At 41.2% G+C, this 20733-nt stretch overlaps 1 protein-coding gene and 1 long non-coding RNA gene across 3 annotated transcripts; one reads left to right on the forward strand and one right to left on the reverse strand.

Moving 5' to 3' along the window:
• Nucleotides 1-2366: 2366 nt before the first annotated feature.
• LOC133471372 (gonadotropin-releasing hormone II receptor-like) lies at nucleotides 2367-15236 on the reverse strand. Its single transcript, XM_061760840.1, has 4 exons — nucleotides 15011-15236; nucleotides 12424-12966; nucleotides 7140-7341; nucleotides 2367-4565 (listed from the first exon to the last, which is right to left on the reverse strand). The coding sequence occupies exons 2-4, from the start codon at nucleotides 12949-12951 to the stop codon at nucleotides 4138-4140; spliced, it is 1158 nt and encodes a 385-aa protein (XP_061616824.1). The 5' UTR covers nucleotides 12952-12966; nucleotides 15011-15236; the 3' UTR covers nucleotides 2367-4137.
• Nucleotides 15237-15671: 435 nt separating this feature from the next.
• Nucleotides 15672-19991, forward strand: LOC133471356 (uncharacterized). Of its 2 annotated transcripts, XR_009786200.1 has the most exons (5): nucleotides 15672-15754; nucleotides 17100-17170; nucleotides 19079-19221; nucleotides 19336-19527; nucleotides 19604-19991. It is a non-coding gene; the product is annotated as an uncharacterized LOC133471356 (long non-coding RNA). The 2 variants fall into 2 exon arrangements; XR_009786199.1 differs by having other exon boundaries at nucleotides 19336-19991.
• The last annotated feature ends 742 nt before the right edge of the window (nucleotides 19992-20733 follow it).

The following is a 20733-nucleotide window of genomic DNA, read 5'->3' on the forward strand; positions in this document are numbered from 1 at the left end:
CCCAAGCCCCCCCCCCCCCCCCCCCCCCCCCCCCCCCAGAAAAAAGCAAGCTAAAGCTCAGAATTTGATTCCATTTTTCATATTCTTTAATTTAGAACTCCTTCCTGGTGCACCACTATTTTTGTTAATACAAACCTTTTACGAGTGACCAAATGAAAATGTCAGATATTTTGGACGATGTCAACACGATAAGGAATACTTTCTTTTTCTTTCAAAGTAGTCATAATTTCTTGCCAAATATTTCGATACCTCGATGAAATACAGTATGTAACCAAATACCTCGACATTTTTAACATTTACAGTCTTTACCTTTACGCTTCATCACAAGCAAAGCACAGAAACATGCTGGCGTGCATGACAAGATACATTTGTTGAAACCCCCCCCCCCACCTTGTCTCTTTTCTAACATACCGAGAGCTGTTAAAATGACGAGATACCAAAAAAAGTGATATGGAAGATGTGTTTTTGTAGTGTGAAGTTTGTAGTGGTCAAGATAGTTTTGTAAAAATGGGAAGCCTTTACTGCTTCTGTTCAGAATTTCTTGAATATTATGTTTCTTCATCCTCCTTGTTAAAGAGGAAAAGTTGCCAAAAGAAATGTTCGTATTTTTTTTGAATGTTTAATATTGTTGTTCTGATTTTTAGATTTGATACTCAACAATGATTTTAAATGATGATTTTTTTTTTTCTCTTGTGCACCAATTCATTTCCTTTTCTATAGTATTGCAGAATGGTGGGTTGTTGTTGTTTTTTTAGCAGCGTTTCCAGAGACTAAATTTAAAGGCTATGATATTTTTCTTAGCCAAACTCACCTTCTGCCCTAAAGAACAAGCTACTAGTAGGATAAAAAAAATCAAATAATTGTTAGGAAGTAGAAACAGGCTGCTATAGTACCAAGGAGAAATGATGCTTTAATAATTCTAATAAGTGCTTCTTTGCTCTATAAGCTGTCCACTGGTGTACTGAAGATTTAAGAAAAAAAAAGCTTTAACCTGTTGTCACGGAGGTCTTTGACCATAATAATGAAAAGGTCTCGATGTCGAGACCAAACTGGAGAAAAGCTGCAGCGGAGAACAGAGGCCAAGCTGTGACCTATTTTAATGCAAAAGTTTTAGCTCACAATTGGCGCACTACGTTGAAAATGTTCAATTAAAAATGTATTTGATAGTAAGTAACTCTATTCCCCTCCAAAAACTTCAACATAGCCAACGATAGCATACCACTCAGGTCATTATATTAAAAAAAACAAAACGGAAAAACAACATTCATTAGTGTTTACCTTGATAGTATTAGACCCTTGTTATTTATTTATTTATTTTTAAGGGTCATTGCAAGATCCAACAACACAACAGCCACAACTGAACTACAAGGATTTTGTTTTTTAAAAAGTTACATTTTGTAATGTATTGAATACTTGAAAATGTTACAACTTGTATAAAAAAAATATATATATATATATATTCGACTTAATTTCTGCTCCACAGCTTGGTCTCTGTTTTGTCTGCAAACTGCTCTTGAGTGTCTGGACTCTACTTACAGTTGTCATATTCCAATATGCCTAAAACCAAATAAAGACATTTTTGATTCATCGCTGCGTCCTTTCTATTTTCCTTTTTGCAAACATTGAACACGTTTGCCCAGTTTGTTTAGTGATACCCTCTTTATACAAGCATTTTTGTAAGTGCGAAATTGTCCATGAGTAAAATTTGGTATCACCACGACGGCCGGCGGACAAGTGGCTATCACACCCGCTTCACAATTCTGAGGTTCCTGTATGGCGTTTGCATGTTCTCCCTGTGCTTTTGTGGCTCTTCCTACATACGAAAAGTGAATTGAAAACTCAAAATTGTCCTTCGGTGTGAGTGCGAGTGGTTGACGTCAAATAAATGACTCACCTCTGTTGTTAGTGTGTCATCATCAGTCACCTCTCATGAGAGATTAGTTATGAACCGGCATGTAAGTACAGTCATGGAAAAAAATATAAGGACACCCTTGTTTCTTGCTCATTTTATTGCCTGATACCACTAAAGCTGTATTACCCTAAGAATACAATGGATGTGACAAAAATGCAGCTAATTCCATAATACGTTGTCCTATTTGTCATGCTTAAGCTTAACTGTATTCCCAGACATTTTGGTTATTATCCCCCCTCAAAAAAAAAAAAAATGGCTAGATATCATCTCTTAAATCAAACTCTTAACAGATTTTTGTTGTCGTCATTATATTTGTCTGAACAAATGTATCTTTAGTTGTACATTAAAAGACACAAGAAACTGAATAAACAAGGGTGGTCTAATATGTATATATATATATATATATATATATATGGTTTTTTTTTATTATTATTTATTTATTTTTCCATGAGGATAGGTTCACCCTTCAATATCGTTTAAGCTTCGGTTTCTGAGTTAGGTATAATTTCAGTTGTAATTCAATTCAAAGTCATTTCGCTTTGAGTTGTAAAAATGCTCATAAAAGATGTACAAACAGTATTTTGGGTGTAGTAATTATAGAGGAAGTTGATCAACCTTCAAACCAGGCTGCAAGAATCATACCTTCTTTCATAACCAGTTTGACATCACTTTTATTGAGCACTGTATTTGATTTGATTAAATAGTCTTATTCGGCAAAATATAAATTCCACATACAGCATTTTGAGAATACAAGTACCGTACTGTCTATGCACATATGCACAACAGGTTATATCTTGCTCAACACAAGAACCACTGAGTTTAACACTGACTCGTGACCCGTGTGTGTTACTTTGCACATCACATGTCACATTCAGTTTTTTCACAATCATGCAAGGTTATAGAAATTGTTATAGAAATCTTCATAATGGGGGAAAGAACATTCATTCTGAAAGAATGCCAAGTGTACTTCATGTCTGTGATCACGAACGTGTGCTTGACGTACCATTTTTAAGACAGGCCAGATCCTGGCAACCGCTGACAGAACAAGCCTTTTAAACATTTCTTTGGCAGAACTGTATTACTATGTGTACATTGCAGTCTTTGTAATTATATATCAAACTCAAACTAAACCACCATATCATTTACTTTGGACAAAAGACGATATAGCTTTCAGATGACACATTGCAAAATAAAAGCCTTTTTACTGCCTCGTTATATGGAGGACGAAAGCACTGTTGTGAATTTTAGGCTCGACTGATTCAGCTGCATGTAAATATGTGTATATGGTTAAGATGAGTTTTCCAATAGGAACCTAATCAAGTGAATATCACAGGAATGATAGCATGTACACCGTAATCGAAGCATAGTCTTCTTATAAACCAGAAATGTATTTTTTTTTTATTTATTTTTTTTTTTAATAAAATTGCTGTCACTGAGCTGAAATGCAAAAGAGATGAATTTCAAACTACAGCGCTTCTATCACAGCATAACACAGGTAAAATGCAAATATGTCCCCTTGAGGCCGTTAGCAGCATATTGATGACATCAGAGCAATCCGATTGGCCTCTTGGTAAGTGCTCTTCACAACGACGATATGAAATGTGCTTCATGCCCACAAACAGCAGAAAAGTCCCCCCAAAAAAAAACAACATTAAAAACCCATATCAGTAGTCAGGATATTGCTGTAAGTGTACTTTTAAACAGAGGCTGTGAGTGTTTGACGGTTGCGTCGGGTATACAATTTGGGTTGGTGCAAAATTCCAAAAAGGAAATAGTAGTAGTAAAACTAGGCGTTGTGTTTTCTCTTCCGTTGGACATCACGTATTATGAACCTATCCTCCTACTGATGCCCTCCACAGACAGTGCCCATGAATTGCACGGCGCAATGTGGATCATGGAACCAGCGCAAGTAGATGCAATGGCATAGAAGGAGTCAGAGGAATGTACATTTCATCCATCTCTACCTTAACAAATTCATGCTACACATTGCATCCTCACAGAACACTTCTACAGTCTGGTGTTAAATACTGTGGCTCACACAGTGTACATTCATTTAACTGGGTAGACATGGATGTTGCAGCATATTCGGAAGTATCTAAGAATTTATTTGGGTGGTTAACAGTAGCGAAGATCTTCTTCATCTTAAAACAGTTCCATAATACTCACGGTCTTCCCTTGAGTATTCCATAAGCTACGTTAGAGGTAACCGCACATCAAAATCTTAGTTAAGACTCTGCGTATCCTGGGTTACCGCTGTGTGGGTTGGAGCTCAGGTCCGACTCCATCTCCCCAGCAGCTCCAGCGCTCCTCGCTGAAAGGCGATCGACGGAGCGCGGCGAGTCGTTGCTGGTGCGTCTGTGGCGGCAGCACGCCATCACATCGGCCAGGTCGGCCCGGAAGGAGGTCGTGTAGAAGCCGTAGATGATAGGGTCGCAGCATGTATTGAGGTTGCCGAAGACAAACAGTATGTGGTGCACATACTCAGGAGTGTGCTTGATCATGGCTGGCTGGAACCAGTACCAGATCCCCAGAATGTAGTAGGGGGTCCAACAGATGACGAAGGAACTGACAATCACTATGGTCATCTTGAGGGTCTTCATACGTGCTTTGGGAATCTTGTCTTTTCCACTACGTCGCAGGCATCGCTCACCATCTGCAGACATACAAAGGGTCAATTTGATCGATACTGAAGTTCTTGCACACTCTTAGGGGCTTATTTTCCCGTACGCGTCCATTCTTCCGCCCACTTAATTCTATCATTTGCGCAACTTCTCGCCATTTACGCATCCTTGGTGAAGTAATCCTGATGTGAGTGTGTTCCCTCTTATATCTGGTTGAGCACGCATTCTGCCAAAGACTCCAGAAGCTGTAGTAAGTTTAGCGCCCCGAGAAGGTGGAACATCATCCTCAACCTCTCACAACAACTGCAGTTGTCTTTCCTCTTGATGGCCCGATTGCTTGCCGTCCATAAGTGCTTTCACTCAAAAGCACAGTATTCTGATTAAATGGCATTTATTGTACAGTATCTATTTAATAGGGAATACAACAAAAAAAAACACATGCTCCTTCAGAGTAAGCTGTTAGGATCATTTGTCAGAACTAATATACGGAAGAATCGGTGCATCTTGACAGCCCGCGAAGCAGGCACGTAAAAAGAAGACTTACGCGCGAACGGGAGAATATGGTCCTAAGTGACTGAATTGAACTACAGTGATGCCTTGAGAGACGAGCGACCTCAGAATTTTTAAAGATACAAGCCGACAAAAGGCTTTGACTTGTGAGTGCAAACTCGAGATATGTCATTTCACAAAAAGCAGCAATTTGGCTAATATTGGACAATTCAATTAAAAGAAAGACTTCAAGCTGTTTAATGCCATCCCCTCTTGAGGTTTAATGTCAAACTAAGCATAAAACAATTACATGTTGCATATTTAAAACAACCAAACAATATTTCCTTAAGCGTGGCCCACGAGCCTAATGCTAATGTAAATGTGAAAAAGCCATTGACTCGCTAACAGGCTTTAGCAATGGAGGTAACAGGCCGGAGGCCATTTAAAATAAATAAATAAACAAATTAATTAATCCATTTATACAAATTACTAAGACTACTACTACTATTTGTGTCTGCATGACTGTATTATATTGCCTCCTGGTGGCAATATAATACCAGAAGGAGCAGCCCAATTCATTGAATTGCAGGATTGTATGGTGATGGGCAAACTGTGTAATTATTTATATTTGATTTAATTATGTTTATGACACTATATTTTTATAAAAATACAATATTATAGTGTTATTTTTCCTTTCTGAAAAACACAAAAATAGTTTTTGTTAGTTTTTTTTTGTGGTCGTGAGGGGGCTGGAACGGATTAATGGCATTTACATTAATTTCAATCGGGAATGATTATTTGAGCTCTCGAGGCACCACTTTTTTTTCATTTTTCACTTTTTTAATATGCGAATTAATTGAGATGCACCTGTTTAAACGACAAAGAAACACTTATTGTCAGTGTTGCGGGAGTAACAAGTTGTAAAATTAACACATTTCAGCTTTTAATGAAATGCAGTCATTTAAGACAACTAGAAAAACATTTTTAAAAACTCACTCAGCATGTATTCTTCCACTCAACCGTGGCTTACATTTCTGTTTGAGTCCCTCCTAACTTTACAGTTTGTTTGTACCATCATTGAGAGGCTTTTAAGTCTCTGTTCATGCGATCTTTGTGTGGTCTACATTTCACTTGTCATATGTAGCTTGGTTTATGCACATTTCCCCAAAGACATCCATCCATCCATCCATTTTCTGAGCCGCTTCTCCTCACTAGGGTCGCGGGCATGCTGGAGCCTATCCCAGCTGTCATCGGGCAGGAGGCGGGGTACACCCTCAACTGGTTGCCAGCCAATCGCAGGGCACATAGAGACAAACAACCGTTCGCACTCACGTTCACACCTAAGGGCAATTAAGAGTTGTCAATTAACCTACCACGCATGTTTTTGGGATGTGGGAGGAAACCGGAGTGCCCGGAGAAAACCCACGCAGGCACGGGGAGAACATACAAACTCCACACAGGCGGGGGCCGGGATTTGAACCCCGGTCCTCAGAACTGTGAGGCAGACGCACTAACCAGTCGCGCACCGTGCCGCCCCCAAAGACATCTTTTCCCCTAAAACCAACACAAAAAGTAACTGGAGTGAATATTCCACTTTGCGTATTTAAAACAACATTTCCTTAAGAATGGCCCACTATAGAATAATGCTAATATACAGTATAATGGAAAAAGCCAATGACATGCGAAGAGGTTAATGGAGGTACTAGGCCGCAGGCAATTTTAAATCAATCAATCCATCAAATTACTAATAGCAGTACTATTCTTTGTGTCTGCATTATATTTATTATATTTATATATTATATTTGATCTGACCCATACAAAAATAACAGTGGTAGTTTGATTTTGGGGCAGCATAGTACACTAGTGACTGGTGACTAGACTGTGGTTAGCACATCTGCCTCACATTTCTTTCTTATTTCTGCAAAATATGCACACTTCACACTGAAAGGTCTGAGCAGAGGATTCCAATGCAGAAAATCTCGACCGTGAGGCAGACATACTAACCACAGGCAGTCACGACATCTGCACTATGAAGCCATTTGTAATTACGAACTGAATAACTCCTCTTCTCATCCACTTAGTCTGAATGGTTTTTCAACGTGCCAACTTTCACACACCTTTGCTCTTGCGCATCTGCCCAGTGATCTTGGTGAGGATGCTTGTGTAGCAGAAGGTCATGACAAGCAGAGGAAAGACATACAATGTCACAAAGTGAAACATGTTGTATGCCGTCTCCTGCCAGCGATGCCGGAAACTCCCGTGGGTCACACACTGAGTGAAGTCGGCTCCATCTGCCTTAATGGCCCGAAAGATGAACAGCTGAGAATGAGGAGAGTGAAAACATGAAGGATGCACGCCGTCACCATTAAACACTTTTGTCCGTCGTCGTTTGTTTGCTGTAAACAAATGTGGTATTTGTTTATCTCATACAAACGCCAAAGAACTTTGAAACCAACAGTTCTTTGTTCCAATGTTGTGCATTAAATCCCTTTAATGCACCACTTTTATGGCGATTGTCTTACATGTACAGGCCAAAGCGACAATGGAAATATGCACCACAAGGAAGTATTTTACAAAGCTGTACAGTGAACCCCTGTTCATAGCGCTGGATACATTCCATACTATATATACAAATATATACAAACCAAATTAAATTTTAGAGTTTTACACCTCCCACACGTGTTAAATATTTGAACATGAAAACACACATTTTTTTCAACATATGGTAAGAATATTTGAACGCGAGAAGCAAATCGCAACCATAAACTGTACAGAAAATACGATGGACAGTCCAAACGTAATGAGCACAATTTACTTTAGACTCCTAATAATGGAATTAGTTTTTTTCTGAAATGTTCACGGTTTGTAGTTTAAATATTTGTTTCAAGGATTATTACCACAAAAAAAAATGTTTTCTTAAAGCCTGTCCTCTTCCGTTCAGCTCTTTTGGAAATGAGGTCATTGTTGGATGCCTGTCAGAGGCAGCAAGCTGTGATTGAAAGTCTTGCCTTGGAAGGGGAACCACCACGAAACATTTCAAAAGGTTGCCAAAGGTGTATGGGGACTTTGCAATAGGCTACAGTACAGTCAAATAGTGGGTGTCCAGGATCAAAAGTTGATTTCATTCCATTTTATCCGAAGCTTTATCAAACGAGCTTCAAAAGGTTGCTTGTGTGCATCTCTGAGTTGTCTGGGAACCCACGTGGTAAAAACCTTTGCAAAGCGTAACTCTTTCACGAGTTTTGCAGAAATTACATGAAATTAATTGATGTCATCCATTGTGGCTCTACAATATTCTGTGACCAGTGCCTCAACCCTAGCACTATTCCCAGGAGTAACCGATGTAGCTGGTCTGCCACCTCTTTGCTTGTCAGAGGGGTCACTCAAACCAGGCTCTTGTTCTTTGCCTTTGAGCCTGGACACTCACCTTTCGACTGTACTGCAGCTTCCCCGTGCACATTTTGCAACATTGCAACAAATGCATAGAAGTGGTTCCCCTTCCAAAGCAAGAAATTCAATCACAGCTCTCTGATACTGATGGACATTCAACAATGACGTCATGTCCACAATGGCTGACAGAAAGAGGACATACGTAATTTCCATCCATCCATCCATTTTCTGAGCCGCTTCTCCTCACTAGGGTCGCGGGCGTGCTGGAGCCTATCCCAGCTGTCATCGGGCAGGAGGCGGGGTACACCCTGAACTGGTTGCCAGCCAATCGCAGGGCACATAGAAACTAACAACCATTCGCACTCACAGTCATGCCTACGGGCAATTTAGAGTCTCCAATTCATGCATGTTTCTGGGATGTGGGGGGAAACCGGAGTGCCCGGAGAAAACCCACGCAGGCACGGGGAGAACATGCAAACTCCACACAGGTGGGGCCGGGATTTGAACCCCGGTCCTCAGAACTGTGAGGCAGATGTGCTAACCAGTCGCCCACCGTGCCGACGTAAAAAGAATTATTAGTAGGTCACATTAAATTTGGCTCATTACTTTTTGACTGCCACTTGTACTTTATATACTGCATTGCATTGCCTGTGTGCATGCATGTGCCTTTGAGGAGTGGGGCCTGTCGGGGTGGTGCGTAAGGTTGGCGAGTGTGTGAATGTCAGGCGAGAGCTGTGGCTAACAGCAGCTCCAGCGTGAGTACGCTCATTGTCTTTGTTTTACTGTTCTCCCGACCTTCAATAAATGGATGAAAAATGCGAGGCACACATGGGCGGTGTCCTCTCGACTGGTTCCTCTCAAATGGGGGATGGATGAGAGAGCTGATTTGCCGAATGAGGAGCAGGGCTGACGAGTCGAGATGGAGACAATGATTTGACAAGCAGACCATTAGAGGCACGAAACAGAAAAACACAGAACTCCAGAGAACATGAGACAAAACCAAAAAAGATCAAAACAGAATGAAAGAGCAAATCTAAAAACATCCAAAACACAGATCATGACAAACGAGGGTCTCCACGTTAATCAATGCCGTGCCGCCGTGAGACGGTCCACTTGGACAAATAAATGCTTCTCCATAAATGGGCGTTCCATTTTCCTACTCAGGAACAAAACAAGACGTGGTGCCACTAGGTAGCCTTAATTACTGAGGTGGATTTTTTTCCCCTGTGGTTCCGAGTCGGAGGTCTCCCGGGAGAACTGCGACTTCCATCGGGCAGGGATGAATGAAGACTTCGAGACACTTGGCGTTTGGGCTAATTCGATTTATTGAACAAGCCTTAGTGTCTGGTCAGTCAGGTTACTGACTGTGGTACTATTGAAATATACTACATTACCTTTACTATTGCCACACTGCCAACAAAGGTCACATCTTTTTTTATTTTATTTTTTTATGCTGCACCAGTAGCATTTTTCCCGCACACCACAGTTAGATCGCTCAATGTAAATAATGTGACACCATAATAGTAGGACTCCGTAACTCACCAATCATTTCTGCAAAGAAGAAAATAATATTCACAAATGTCTTTAAATCCTATTTTTGTCCCAACTCACAGCATCTTCTAAACTCCAGCTTCTGTAAATGGGTGCTTTGGTCTGTACACAAACTCTCTCAGGATTCCGTACAAAATTTCAACAGTCACTTACGGCGCCCTCAATGGTCAGGCTTCTCCATACTTGGTCAGTCTGATGTCATTTTATTGTCATTCATTGTGCTCTGCTGGCCACTTTTTCAAGATTCAAAACTAGAGGTGATAGAGCCTCGCAGGCAGTTGCTCGCAAATCATGGAGTGCACTTCCAGACCCACCTTTTTTTTTACTTCCTTAAAACCAGACAAACTAGTGAGAAAAAACAAATCACCAAATGAATAAAACAAATGACAAACAAAATATGCATTGGTATGGTCACACATTCATGCAGCAAGTGAAAACTTGAATGTAAGTTTACATCACCAGAAAAAGCCTTTTTCTGCTTCAGCTGCGCTGTTTGGGCAAGTGCATCATGTGACGATGAGTGATGATACATGAATAGAAAAATAGTAATGCCATGCTGTTAGACATTGCTTTACCGTTGTACCACAGATAAAACAAATCTCAAATGCAGAGCATAGCATACTTCCTATGAAAGCAGTGGCTCTGTTGTTGCAATGCAGAATTCCAGGCTAAGGGGCTGACAGAAGCCATGCACTGCAGCATTCATTTACGTCATCCTTATGTGTGAGTCAATGAGGGCAAAATAACAAAGTTGGCAGGTGCAGGTGGAATGTTCTGCTTCTACCTGGCTAAAAATGACCTGTTTTCTTTCTAATTGGTGTCTTATCTGTCATGGAAAAGGACCATCACAAAGACACATGACTGACAAGCACATCGTTTAACTATCGTGTGTTTGGTGTAGGATATTCACACAGGAAATCCAAATGCAAGCTCCCTGTCAGCCCATTATTCATCCTTCTCTCCTATCAATGACTGAATCTGCTCTCGGCTTCACCGAGCTGCTCACTTGCACTATTTTTAGCTCCTCTGCTTCACAGAGGCGACTGCGGGGAGCAAAAGCTGCAGAAGCGAAGCGTCTTAGGTTCAATCTTTACACTATATGTCATCTTTCAAGAGATCGTGTTTCAGCAACAATCTTTAGAATAAACATTTATCAGCCACATACGCTCAATGTGCATACAAAAGGTACTGTCTCTCAATTAAACCTGCTTACATGTTACCCTTTCATATGCAAAAAAAAAGAAAATTAAAGTACATTTAAAAAAAAAAAAAAAAACAATCACTAGCTGACAATCCTTCATGTAAATGTAATTGTAAATGTGAATTGTATCAAAATGGGACCTAGCCTAATCAGTTTAATTGAATGTATGACTTACCATGAAGAGTTTAGAATTCAAGTTACAAGCAAAGGGCTTGAATTGAATTTTTACTTTAAAGCACCACAGGCAAGGAACCAGATTTGTGACTCACTGGGTGACCTTGAACAGGATAGCCAGTATAGAAAATAGCTGGATGGATAATAAATGGGGCGGCACGGTGGAAGACTGGTTAGAGCGTCTGCCTCACACTTCTGAGGACCGGAGTTCAATCCCCGGCCCCGCCTGTGTGGAGTTTGCATGTTCTCCCCGTGCCTGCGGGGGTTTTCTCCGGGCACTCCGCTTTCCTCCCACATCCCAAAAACATGCGTGGTAGGTTGATTGAAGACTTTCAATTGCCCATAGGTGCGAAAGGTTGTTTGTTTATGTGTGCCCTGCGATTGGCTGGCAACCGGTTCAGGGTGTACCCCGCCTCCTGCCCGAAGATAGCTGGGATAGGCTCCAGCACTCCCGCGACCCTAGTGAGGAGAAGCGGCTCAGAAAATAGATGGATGGATGGATGGATGGATAATAAATGTCTAGTGTTGAAAATATTTAGTTGTAATTTTATATACAGTGCTGCATGTTTTGAAAACAACTAAATTGTTACAAAAGAGTTCTGCTCATTTGCTAACAAATAAAGGTTTTATAATCAAATGATACTCGTTGTTGTTTTTTTCCCTTAATGTATTATAACCCTTTGGAACCTTTTGTTAGTAAAGGCTAAATTGGCAAAAGTTTGACACTGGGGATTATTTCTATTCATTATAGCAGTATAGCCTGTTGAAATAAGTGTAGCAAAAAAGACACTGATCATTTTAAGCATAACAGCAATGCCATGCTATGAAATAAAGTTTGGTTATTATTATGATTATTATTTATGTGATGGCATTAATTCTTTAAAATTCTTCTTGGAACTGGATCTGGATCCAAAATTAACTAATGTTGCCACAAACATCTTATGTTAGTAAAGTAAAATCTCCAATAATCTGCTTATCATACAGTAGAAATAACTTGAGAGCCACTCTTTTGTTTCGCATGTGTTCGGACAGGCTTACGATCAGTTCACCTGGAAAAAAATTGTAAACGACAGATAGTATTATACCTGTGGAGATGCCAGCAACAAGCTCAGTGTCCAGGCTACCAGCAGCATGCGTTTATTCCTCAGCCCGGCATCCAGGGAATCCAGAGGATGAAGAATGGCACGATATCGGTCCAGGCTCACCACCACCAGTATGAACGCTGCCGAATGCATGGCAAAGAGTTTCAGGAAACACAACACCTTGCACATGATGTCCCCAGCATACCACTGCACCGTAATATTCCAAACGGCATCCAGTGGCATCACCACGAACGTCATCACCAAATCGGCCGACGCCAAGCTGGCGACGATCGGGCGCAGGTGTGCCGCGAGGCGATAACCCCGACCCCAGCACACACTGATCAAGACTGACAGGTTGCTGAGAGCAGCAAAGACGAAGAGCACCAGAGTGGCAGCTACGCGGCAGCGGGCGGCTACAGTGAAGGCTGGTGCTTCCCAGCGTGGAAAGGTGGCGTTCAACGGAGAGAGGACAGAGCTGTTGAGGAGAGGATACGCAGGTGTGGAAACCCGCGCTGAAAGGTTCCCTGGCATCCTGGGAGTCAGATTCTGTAAAACAAGAATAGCATTTATTACAATTCAACTGAAATCAGGTCTTGCCTTTCTGGAGATTGCATTGGCGGTGAAAAATGGGCAAATTTCTCATGGCTGCAACCCACATACTCAGCTCTGCTGCTCATCCCACAGATGCATGTTCCTTACAAATGTGGCACCATTTGAAAGGGGAATTGACATGCTTTCCAACACTATAAGATTCATTGTCAAGAACCACTGTTACAAACAAATAATCTACTAAACACAAAGTTCCTTACTTTTTGTGCTTTGTTTATACAGTCTAGTTTTGATTGACAGTGTCGGAGGTATTCATATGATCCATCCATCCATCCATCCATCCATTTTCTTTACCGCTTATCCTCACTAGGGTCACGGCCTGCTGGAGCCTATCCCAGCTATCTTCGGGCGAGACTCTGACCCGGTCGCCAGCCAATCGCAGGGCACATACAAACAAACAACCATTCGCACTCACATTCACACCTACGGGCAATTTAGAGTCCTCAATCAACCTACCACACATGTTTTGGGGATGTGGGAGGAAACCGGAGTACCCGGAGAAAACCCACCCAGGCACAGGGAGAACATGCCAACTCCACACAGGCGGGGCCGGGATTTGAACCCCGGTCCCCAGAACTGTGAAGCAGATGTGCCAGTCGTCCACCGTGCCGGCCTATTCATAAGATATGAATTAAATATACTGCGGTTGTCGTTTACAGTGGGGCCGGCACGGTGCACAGGTGGTTAGTACGTCCAGCCCCCACTTCTGAGGGTGGCGGTCCAATTATCGGCTCCAGCCTCCCTTTGTGGAGTTTTTCTGTGCTCCCCATTGCTTCTTTGTTTTCTCCACGTATTCTGGCTTCCTCCCACATTCCAAAAATATGTTAGGTTCATTGAAGACTCTAAATTGTCCTTATTTGTGAATATGATTTTGAATGGTTGTTTGTCTATATGTGCCAGTCCAGTCTAGAACTAGTCCGGGGTGTACCCTGCCTCTCACCCAAAGTCAGCTGGGATAGGCTCACCCACGACCCAATAGCAACAGCTACGTATATAGAAAAGTGGTGTGCTATTTAGTGCACTTTGAGTACAACAACCAACCTTATTTTGTCAGAAGAGACATTTTCATATGACTCTTGTAGTGGACCTCATTAGACTGTGCATGTGGTCATAATGTTGTGCAATTCCAAGTACGCTGTTTTACTGAGAATTTGTGTAGAATGGAACCACAGCAGTACGCGCAGAAATGTGGGGTACCTCGACACCAGCCAGCAAGCAGACAAGCATCCAACAACTTGTTGCCTCTCGCCCGAAGGTAGCTGGGATGGGCTCCAGCACGCCCGCAACCCTTGTGAGGATAAGCGAAACGGAAGATGAACGAATGAATGAATAGTTTTTTGTTTTACATTTTTGTCCATAGTGGGCCGTGTCTTTACAGACTGTGCTACTGCCTCCCCAGAAAAAGTATGCAAATACGCCTACAGAATATAGATGGATAGATAGATAGATAGATAGATAGATAGATAGATAGATAGATAGATAGATAGATAGATAGATAGATAGATAGATAGATAGATACTGTACTAGCTACATATTCACTATGAAATAGATGTTGCAAGCTAATGAAAAAAACATTGCAGTGTCTCGAAGACAAACGTGTTTAATTTATAAAGTGAATAAATCTTAATACATGTAAAATAAAATAAAAAATAAAAAAATGTGACTGAAGGGTTTCGTTTACTGGCCAACACGTAAGGACGGTAGAGTAGCGCCCTCTTGTGGCGAACTGCAAGATATCCTAATGCGCCAAAAGAAATCAGTCAGCACATGCACAGTGGCTGTGGTCTGCAATAGAGCAACATCAACAAACGGAACCCTCAATAAATCCCTGAAACACACTGTCTGTACACGCACGCGTTCACCTTCTATTAGACGAACGGGACACATTGTCCTGTTTCTTCCACTTTAGTGAGATCCTTGAATTGAACTGCATTACTTGCTCGTGACCTAACATCGCCATTACAAGCCGCAATATTCTTACCTCGAATATAATCTTTGGGAAATTTACTGGTGGTGAGGTGACGTGAGGATCTTGAGGAATCCTGTTCCGGAGAGAAGCTGTCCAACGTGCTGAAGCATCACTTTGTCTCTTCTGGAGCTCCTGCCAGTCTCGCGCTTTTTAACCACCTGATAAATCAGGTCGTTTTTATTGTTATTGCCTTATATCCACCTCTATGGGCTCGGTCATTAAGCGTTCTGTCCCTTCTTGCGAATTCAGTGTGCAAGAGGAGCCCGGATCGATTGTGATTGGTTAATTGGGCTCCGTGACGTGGCGACTGCTGCAGTCTGAGCAACGTAATGTGACACAAAGAAGATAGGCTGGGAAATTTCCAGGAACATTACTGCTGCTTTGGGCAGAGCTGAGAGGAAGATTTTAAATTAAATAACTCATCATTTTATTAATGATACGTCAATGTAGGAGCATCAAGCTCCATCAATTTGAATATCGTAGAGAAGTGCACTTATTTCAGTGGTTCAATTCAAGTACAATCCAATATTGTACCGACTAATTCAACACAAAATAGTTTTAAGAAGGCTTAATTATTAGTTTCAAAATGTAATGCCTTTGTTTAGAACAAATACATTTTGTTTGTGTGGATACTATTTTATTTCCCCGTGCTATCGCGTTCTGCGCATGCGCAGATCGATGCCGCCCTTTTTCAGGTTTGAATTTTTCACACGTCTCAGTCGGGACTATCTGCTTGTCAAAGTTTATGCTTTCCCAGTAAGTATCCAAAGCAATTCGAAGTGTTATTTTCGCACTCAAAAACGTTTGACAGAAAGAATCATTTGTTAGCCGATCCTATCACCCATGTGTTTTGATAAATGAACACTCACAATTCGCTAGCTAACCAGGCATTATCATTAGCTGAGCCTCAAGCTAGTACCACCTGAATGTAGCTAATTTTAGCTAAGTATCAGGTTAAATACATGGCCCATTTAGCGTCTTTGAACTATTTTAAAGTTTGTGGACATTAAATTAAAAAAAAAATTCTAATCAGTGAACTAATCCACAATTTAATGGCTTGTGGCTTTGTCCTCCGTGGACGCTGTATTCTGAATGTGCCTAACATTCGTGTTAGCTGTCTTCTGTCAGTGTACAACAAGCTAAAAAGTCACCAAAATGTTCTGTAGGGTGACACGCAGATACACTCTGTTATAAAATAGCATTGGTTTAGCTGTTTGCATGTTGACGCAGTTATTGAATACTACCGGTATACTGCTCATTTTGAAGACCAAATACTTGGTTTAGAAGTGAAATATGAAAAATGTGAATACCTGTACAAGTCAATGCAATTAAAAATGCATGATACTTAGATATCAGTGACATGGCATGGAGACATAAAGTAAAAGTTAAAAGAAGCTCAGCCAAGAGTTGGCAAGAAATTAGATGTTGACTTTGTTTACTGTAAGTCAAACATCTGTCTCAAAATGTACTTTTTTGTTGTGGTGCACTGCATTCTGAAAATATGTTTCTCATTTCACAAGCTACAGTTATAACAGAAGGCTATATGGAAATGTAAAGAACTGTTAGAAACTTGCTCACTTATATCGATATATTATTCTAAGACATTCCGGAGTTTTACATTTCAAGTACTGTACAAATAATGGGGGTTACTTGAAGAAAGCAAATCTGTTTTGTACTTCACACTTAATTCACTGTCTTTTGATTTGTCATGCATAGTATGTGCTTCAGTTATGTAAACTCAGTAATCAGAGGAATATATTTAACATTTGCTAGAGAATTGTCCAGTAATGAGTAAATAAATGAGTTGATGGATAAAATAACTATCCAGACTGCAGCAACACAATTAAATTTCAGACATACCAAATAGATAGACAATAGAATGTCTGACTGTCCACTCACACCTCCTTAATATGCCATTTTTTGCATTTTTTAATGTTGATAATATGGTACTATTAATTTTTAGCGGTCAGATCTAGGTAATGTAACATCCTTTGCTAACAATTTGTAATTATTTGCACTCATTACATTTATTCTTGAACATGTGTCACACACACCCCACCCTCCCCTCCTCCCAATTCCTGCACATTTTTTGTTGTTGCAGATTTTTATTACATCTGATCTTGGTGTGATCTAGAACATGATCTAACTCTTTGGAGACATCATATTGTTTTGGTAAGTGCTTTCACAAATACATTCGACACATTTTGCACTGGTCGCACTGGTGCAACCAATGTTTTTAGTTGGTCGCACCAGTGCATGATTGGGTCGCACCTTTTTTGGGGAGGTACAGCGTGATCATGTATGATTAAAAAAAAAAAAAAAAAAACATTGGAGAACGGTGGTTGGCAAGGTGTTTTACTGGTTAGAGCGTCTGCCTCACAGTTCTGAGGACCGGGGTTCAATCCCCGGCCCCGCCTTTGTGGAGTTTGCATGTTCTCCCGTGCCTGCGTGGGTTTTCTCCGGGCATTCCGGTTTCCTCCCACATCCCAAAAACATGCATGAATTGGAGACTCTAAATTGCCCGTAGGTGTGAATGTGAGTGCGAATGGTTGTTTGTTTGTATGTGCCCTGCGATTGGCCGGCAACCAGTTGAGGGTGTACCCCGCCTCCTGCCCGATGATAGCTGGGATAGGCTCCAGCACGCCCGCGACCCTAGTGAGGAGAAGCGGCTCAGAAAATGGATGGATGGATGGATCATGGCTAAACAATAATAAATTGTTTTTAAAAAATGCGTACCTGATCAACACTAGGCGACACGATGGACAACTGGTTAGCCCATCCGACTCACAGTTCTGAGGAACGGGGTTCAATCCCCGGCCCCGCCTGTGTGGAGTTTGCATGATCTCCCCGTGCCTGCGTGGGTTTTCTCCGGGCGCTCCGGTTTCTTCCCACATCCCAAAAACATGCATGAATTGGAGACTCTAAATTGCCCGTAGGTGTGAATGTGAGTACGAATGGTTGTTTGTTTGTATGTGCCCTGCGATTGGCTGGCGACCGGGTCAGAGTGTACCCCGCCTCCCGCCCGAAGATAGCTGGGATAGGCTCCAGCAGCCCGCGACCCTTGTGAGGATAATCAGTAAAGAAATGGATGGATGGATACTAAGAAACCACAGCGGAAGCTTAAAAACTCCACTGTGACACAGTAAAACTGTTCCGGCATAAAAGGGATACAGATCTTCCATTCTGCTTGACCTAACAGCCGAACAGGACAAACATTTAAAAAAATAACAACCAAAAGAGGTGATAAACCTGAAGCAGAGACTATGCTTATTTCACATCACTTATGAACCTTTCAGCTGCCCAGTGACCCTCATAAGTGCGCCTGTGAGTGCACAGCAAATGAGTGACACCTTGTCTGTCATGACCTCTCTTTCTGATTGGTAGTTTTTCTTCTGGCATAGTGGTTTCTTCAAATCAAATTGTTCCAACAACAGTGATTACACCTTATGCTGGACTCACCATTGGCCTGGCTGGCAGTTTATGGGGCAGTGTATTGTACAGTCACTTACTTGTATGAGTACATAACCCCCCCTCAACAATAGTGTGTGTAAAGTGTAATATAATTCTTGGGACGTTTTGACAAAAATGTGTCACAGCCTTGTTATCAAAACACTTGTTTTAAAGTGTTTTAAATTGTGGAAACATCAATTGAAGTCTGTGGAAGACTATAGTAGTAAATGGCACCCTCTCGTGAGCATTAATCATAACTGCAGTGGGGGGGGGGGGGGTTGTGTTTTTCAGCTAAAGGTGTCATCATTGCAAGTACATTCAAAAGATGCTTTCTAGTTCCTTTTGTTTTTGCTGTCGGTGTGTGTTTTTTTTTTCCTCGTCATACAGGTGTCAAATTTGTATGTATTGCATGTATTTTGTTTAGCTTTTGTAGTAGTGTTGTATAAATTGTCATTCCTATTTGCTTTAGCATCCTGCAAAAAAAGGATCTATTACTTTCACCATTGCTTTGGCCATGTGTTGCTACATTTCATGGTTGTTTGTGGAAGTGTCAATTTCACAATTACTTGGTGCTGTCTTGACCTGTTATGCATTGCTATTTTCATATTAATAAAATATATTCTCTTGTAGATAACTGGCAATCATGGATTTCGTGGTTAATTTTGGCACCTATTTGAAGATGATTCTGTACCTGCTCCAAGTGCTGCGTTATATCTGTCATCGATTCAGTCAGGATCACCTGGAGCTGCTGTTCAACTCAATCAGGGCATCCGGTATATGGCTTCCAAAATGAAATATCTTTTTAAAAGTAGAAGAAGAAGTCAGATATCAGATATTACATCTGTTTTCTGCTTTTCTTTTTAGTATGTGCTTCTTTTATTTTAAAGGTGGATGGAACAACAACGTGGCAGAAAGATTCCAGGCCATTTTCTGCCCTATAATGGTTCGGTGTGGTGTGGAACCAAGTGGGTCAGGCAACGCGGCAGCACAACAAGACTGTGTGCGTTCGTGTCTGCCCTCGAGACGTCCCCTTCTGTAGCAGCTTTTCCTTCCTCTGTTGCCTACATACCTGTACTACCGTACGTCCCCATCCGTTTTATTGTTCTTGTTGAAAACGCCCTAGTCAACATCTTTTTTTTTTTTGCTGTTTGACAGAGTTTGCATGTTCTCTCCGTGCCTGTGTGGGTGTTCTCCGGGTACTCCGGGTTTCCTACCATATTCCCAAAAACATGCATGGTAGGTTAATTAAAGACTCTGAATTGCCCGTAGGTGTGAATGTGAGTGTGAATGATTGTTTGTCTATACGTGCCCTGTGATTGGCTGTCGACCAGTTCAGGGTGTACACCGCCTTTCGCCCAGAGTTAGCTGGGATAGTCTCCAGCACGCCATTGACCCAAGTGAAGATTAACGGTACGGAAACATACAGTATATCACTTTGATTACAGAATTATCAAAAGATGTGTTCAACAGTGCTATTTTGTTTATTTTTGTGCCTTGCAACAGTGTAATTTGCATCAGCAATTGTGAAATAAATAAATCAACAATCAAAGTTGTTTCTTTTTAAATAATATCCTAAACTACAGGAGCTTTTGTATTTTTATGAATGCCATATTACTCATTTTTTTTAAGGTGTGTTAATTTGTCGGCCTTTGTGTATTCACTTCAAACGTAACTGGCGGGTGAGGTTCATAGCTCGCGCACATTATGGTGACAGTGACCGTCAGCTTTGCTATTTATTCCACCTTTACATTATAAATATAGTTAAGTATTGTTGTAAACCACAACACGTATGCTTTATATACTGCATTTGCATGGCTGCCCAGCTGGGTTGCTCACTCAAAGCTCAGAAATGCACTTCAAGCAATGTGTGAAAGCTGATGTTTACAAAGAAATGGGGCCCAAAACCACACGATTCTGGTTCCGAAATGCTTAGGAATTTCGCCAAAAGTAAATTGAAGGTGATGTAAAGCTTTGCACAAGACACAGCCGTGTTGTCGCTCAGCCATTTCTCCTGAGATGAGTGGGCGTGCACCAATAGAGTTTGATGTAGTATGATAAAAGAGATCAAAGAATTGGGACTTGAATATTAATTGACAAAACTGCATCACAATTCCAGCCAATTCAAATCCACCCGTTTTGCAAGCCTTATGCTGTTCATTGCCTTTTTTGCACTCAAGCAACAAACTGCATAATGTCAAACTTTAACCATGTCAAACTCATTTTGACCTATGTTATGCATAAAACTGAAAAGATGGATTTTGATGACCTTTAATTGACCTTTTGCG

The sequence above is a fragment of the Phyllopteryx taeniolatus genome, chromosome 21 (assembly GCF_024500385.1).
Source record: "Phyllopteryx taeniolatus isolate TA_2022b chromosome 21, UOR_Ptae_1.2, whole genome shotgun sequence".
In the NCBI taxonomy this organism is placed as follows: Eukaryota; Metazoa; Chordata; class Actinopteri; order Syngnathiformes; family Syngnathidae; genus Phyllopteryx; species Phyllopteryx taeniolatus.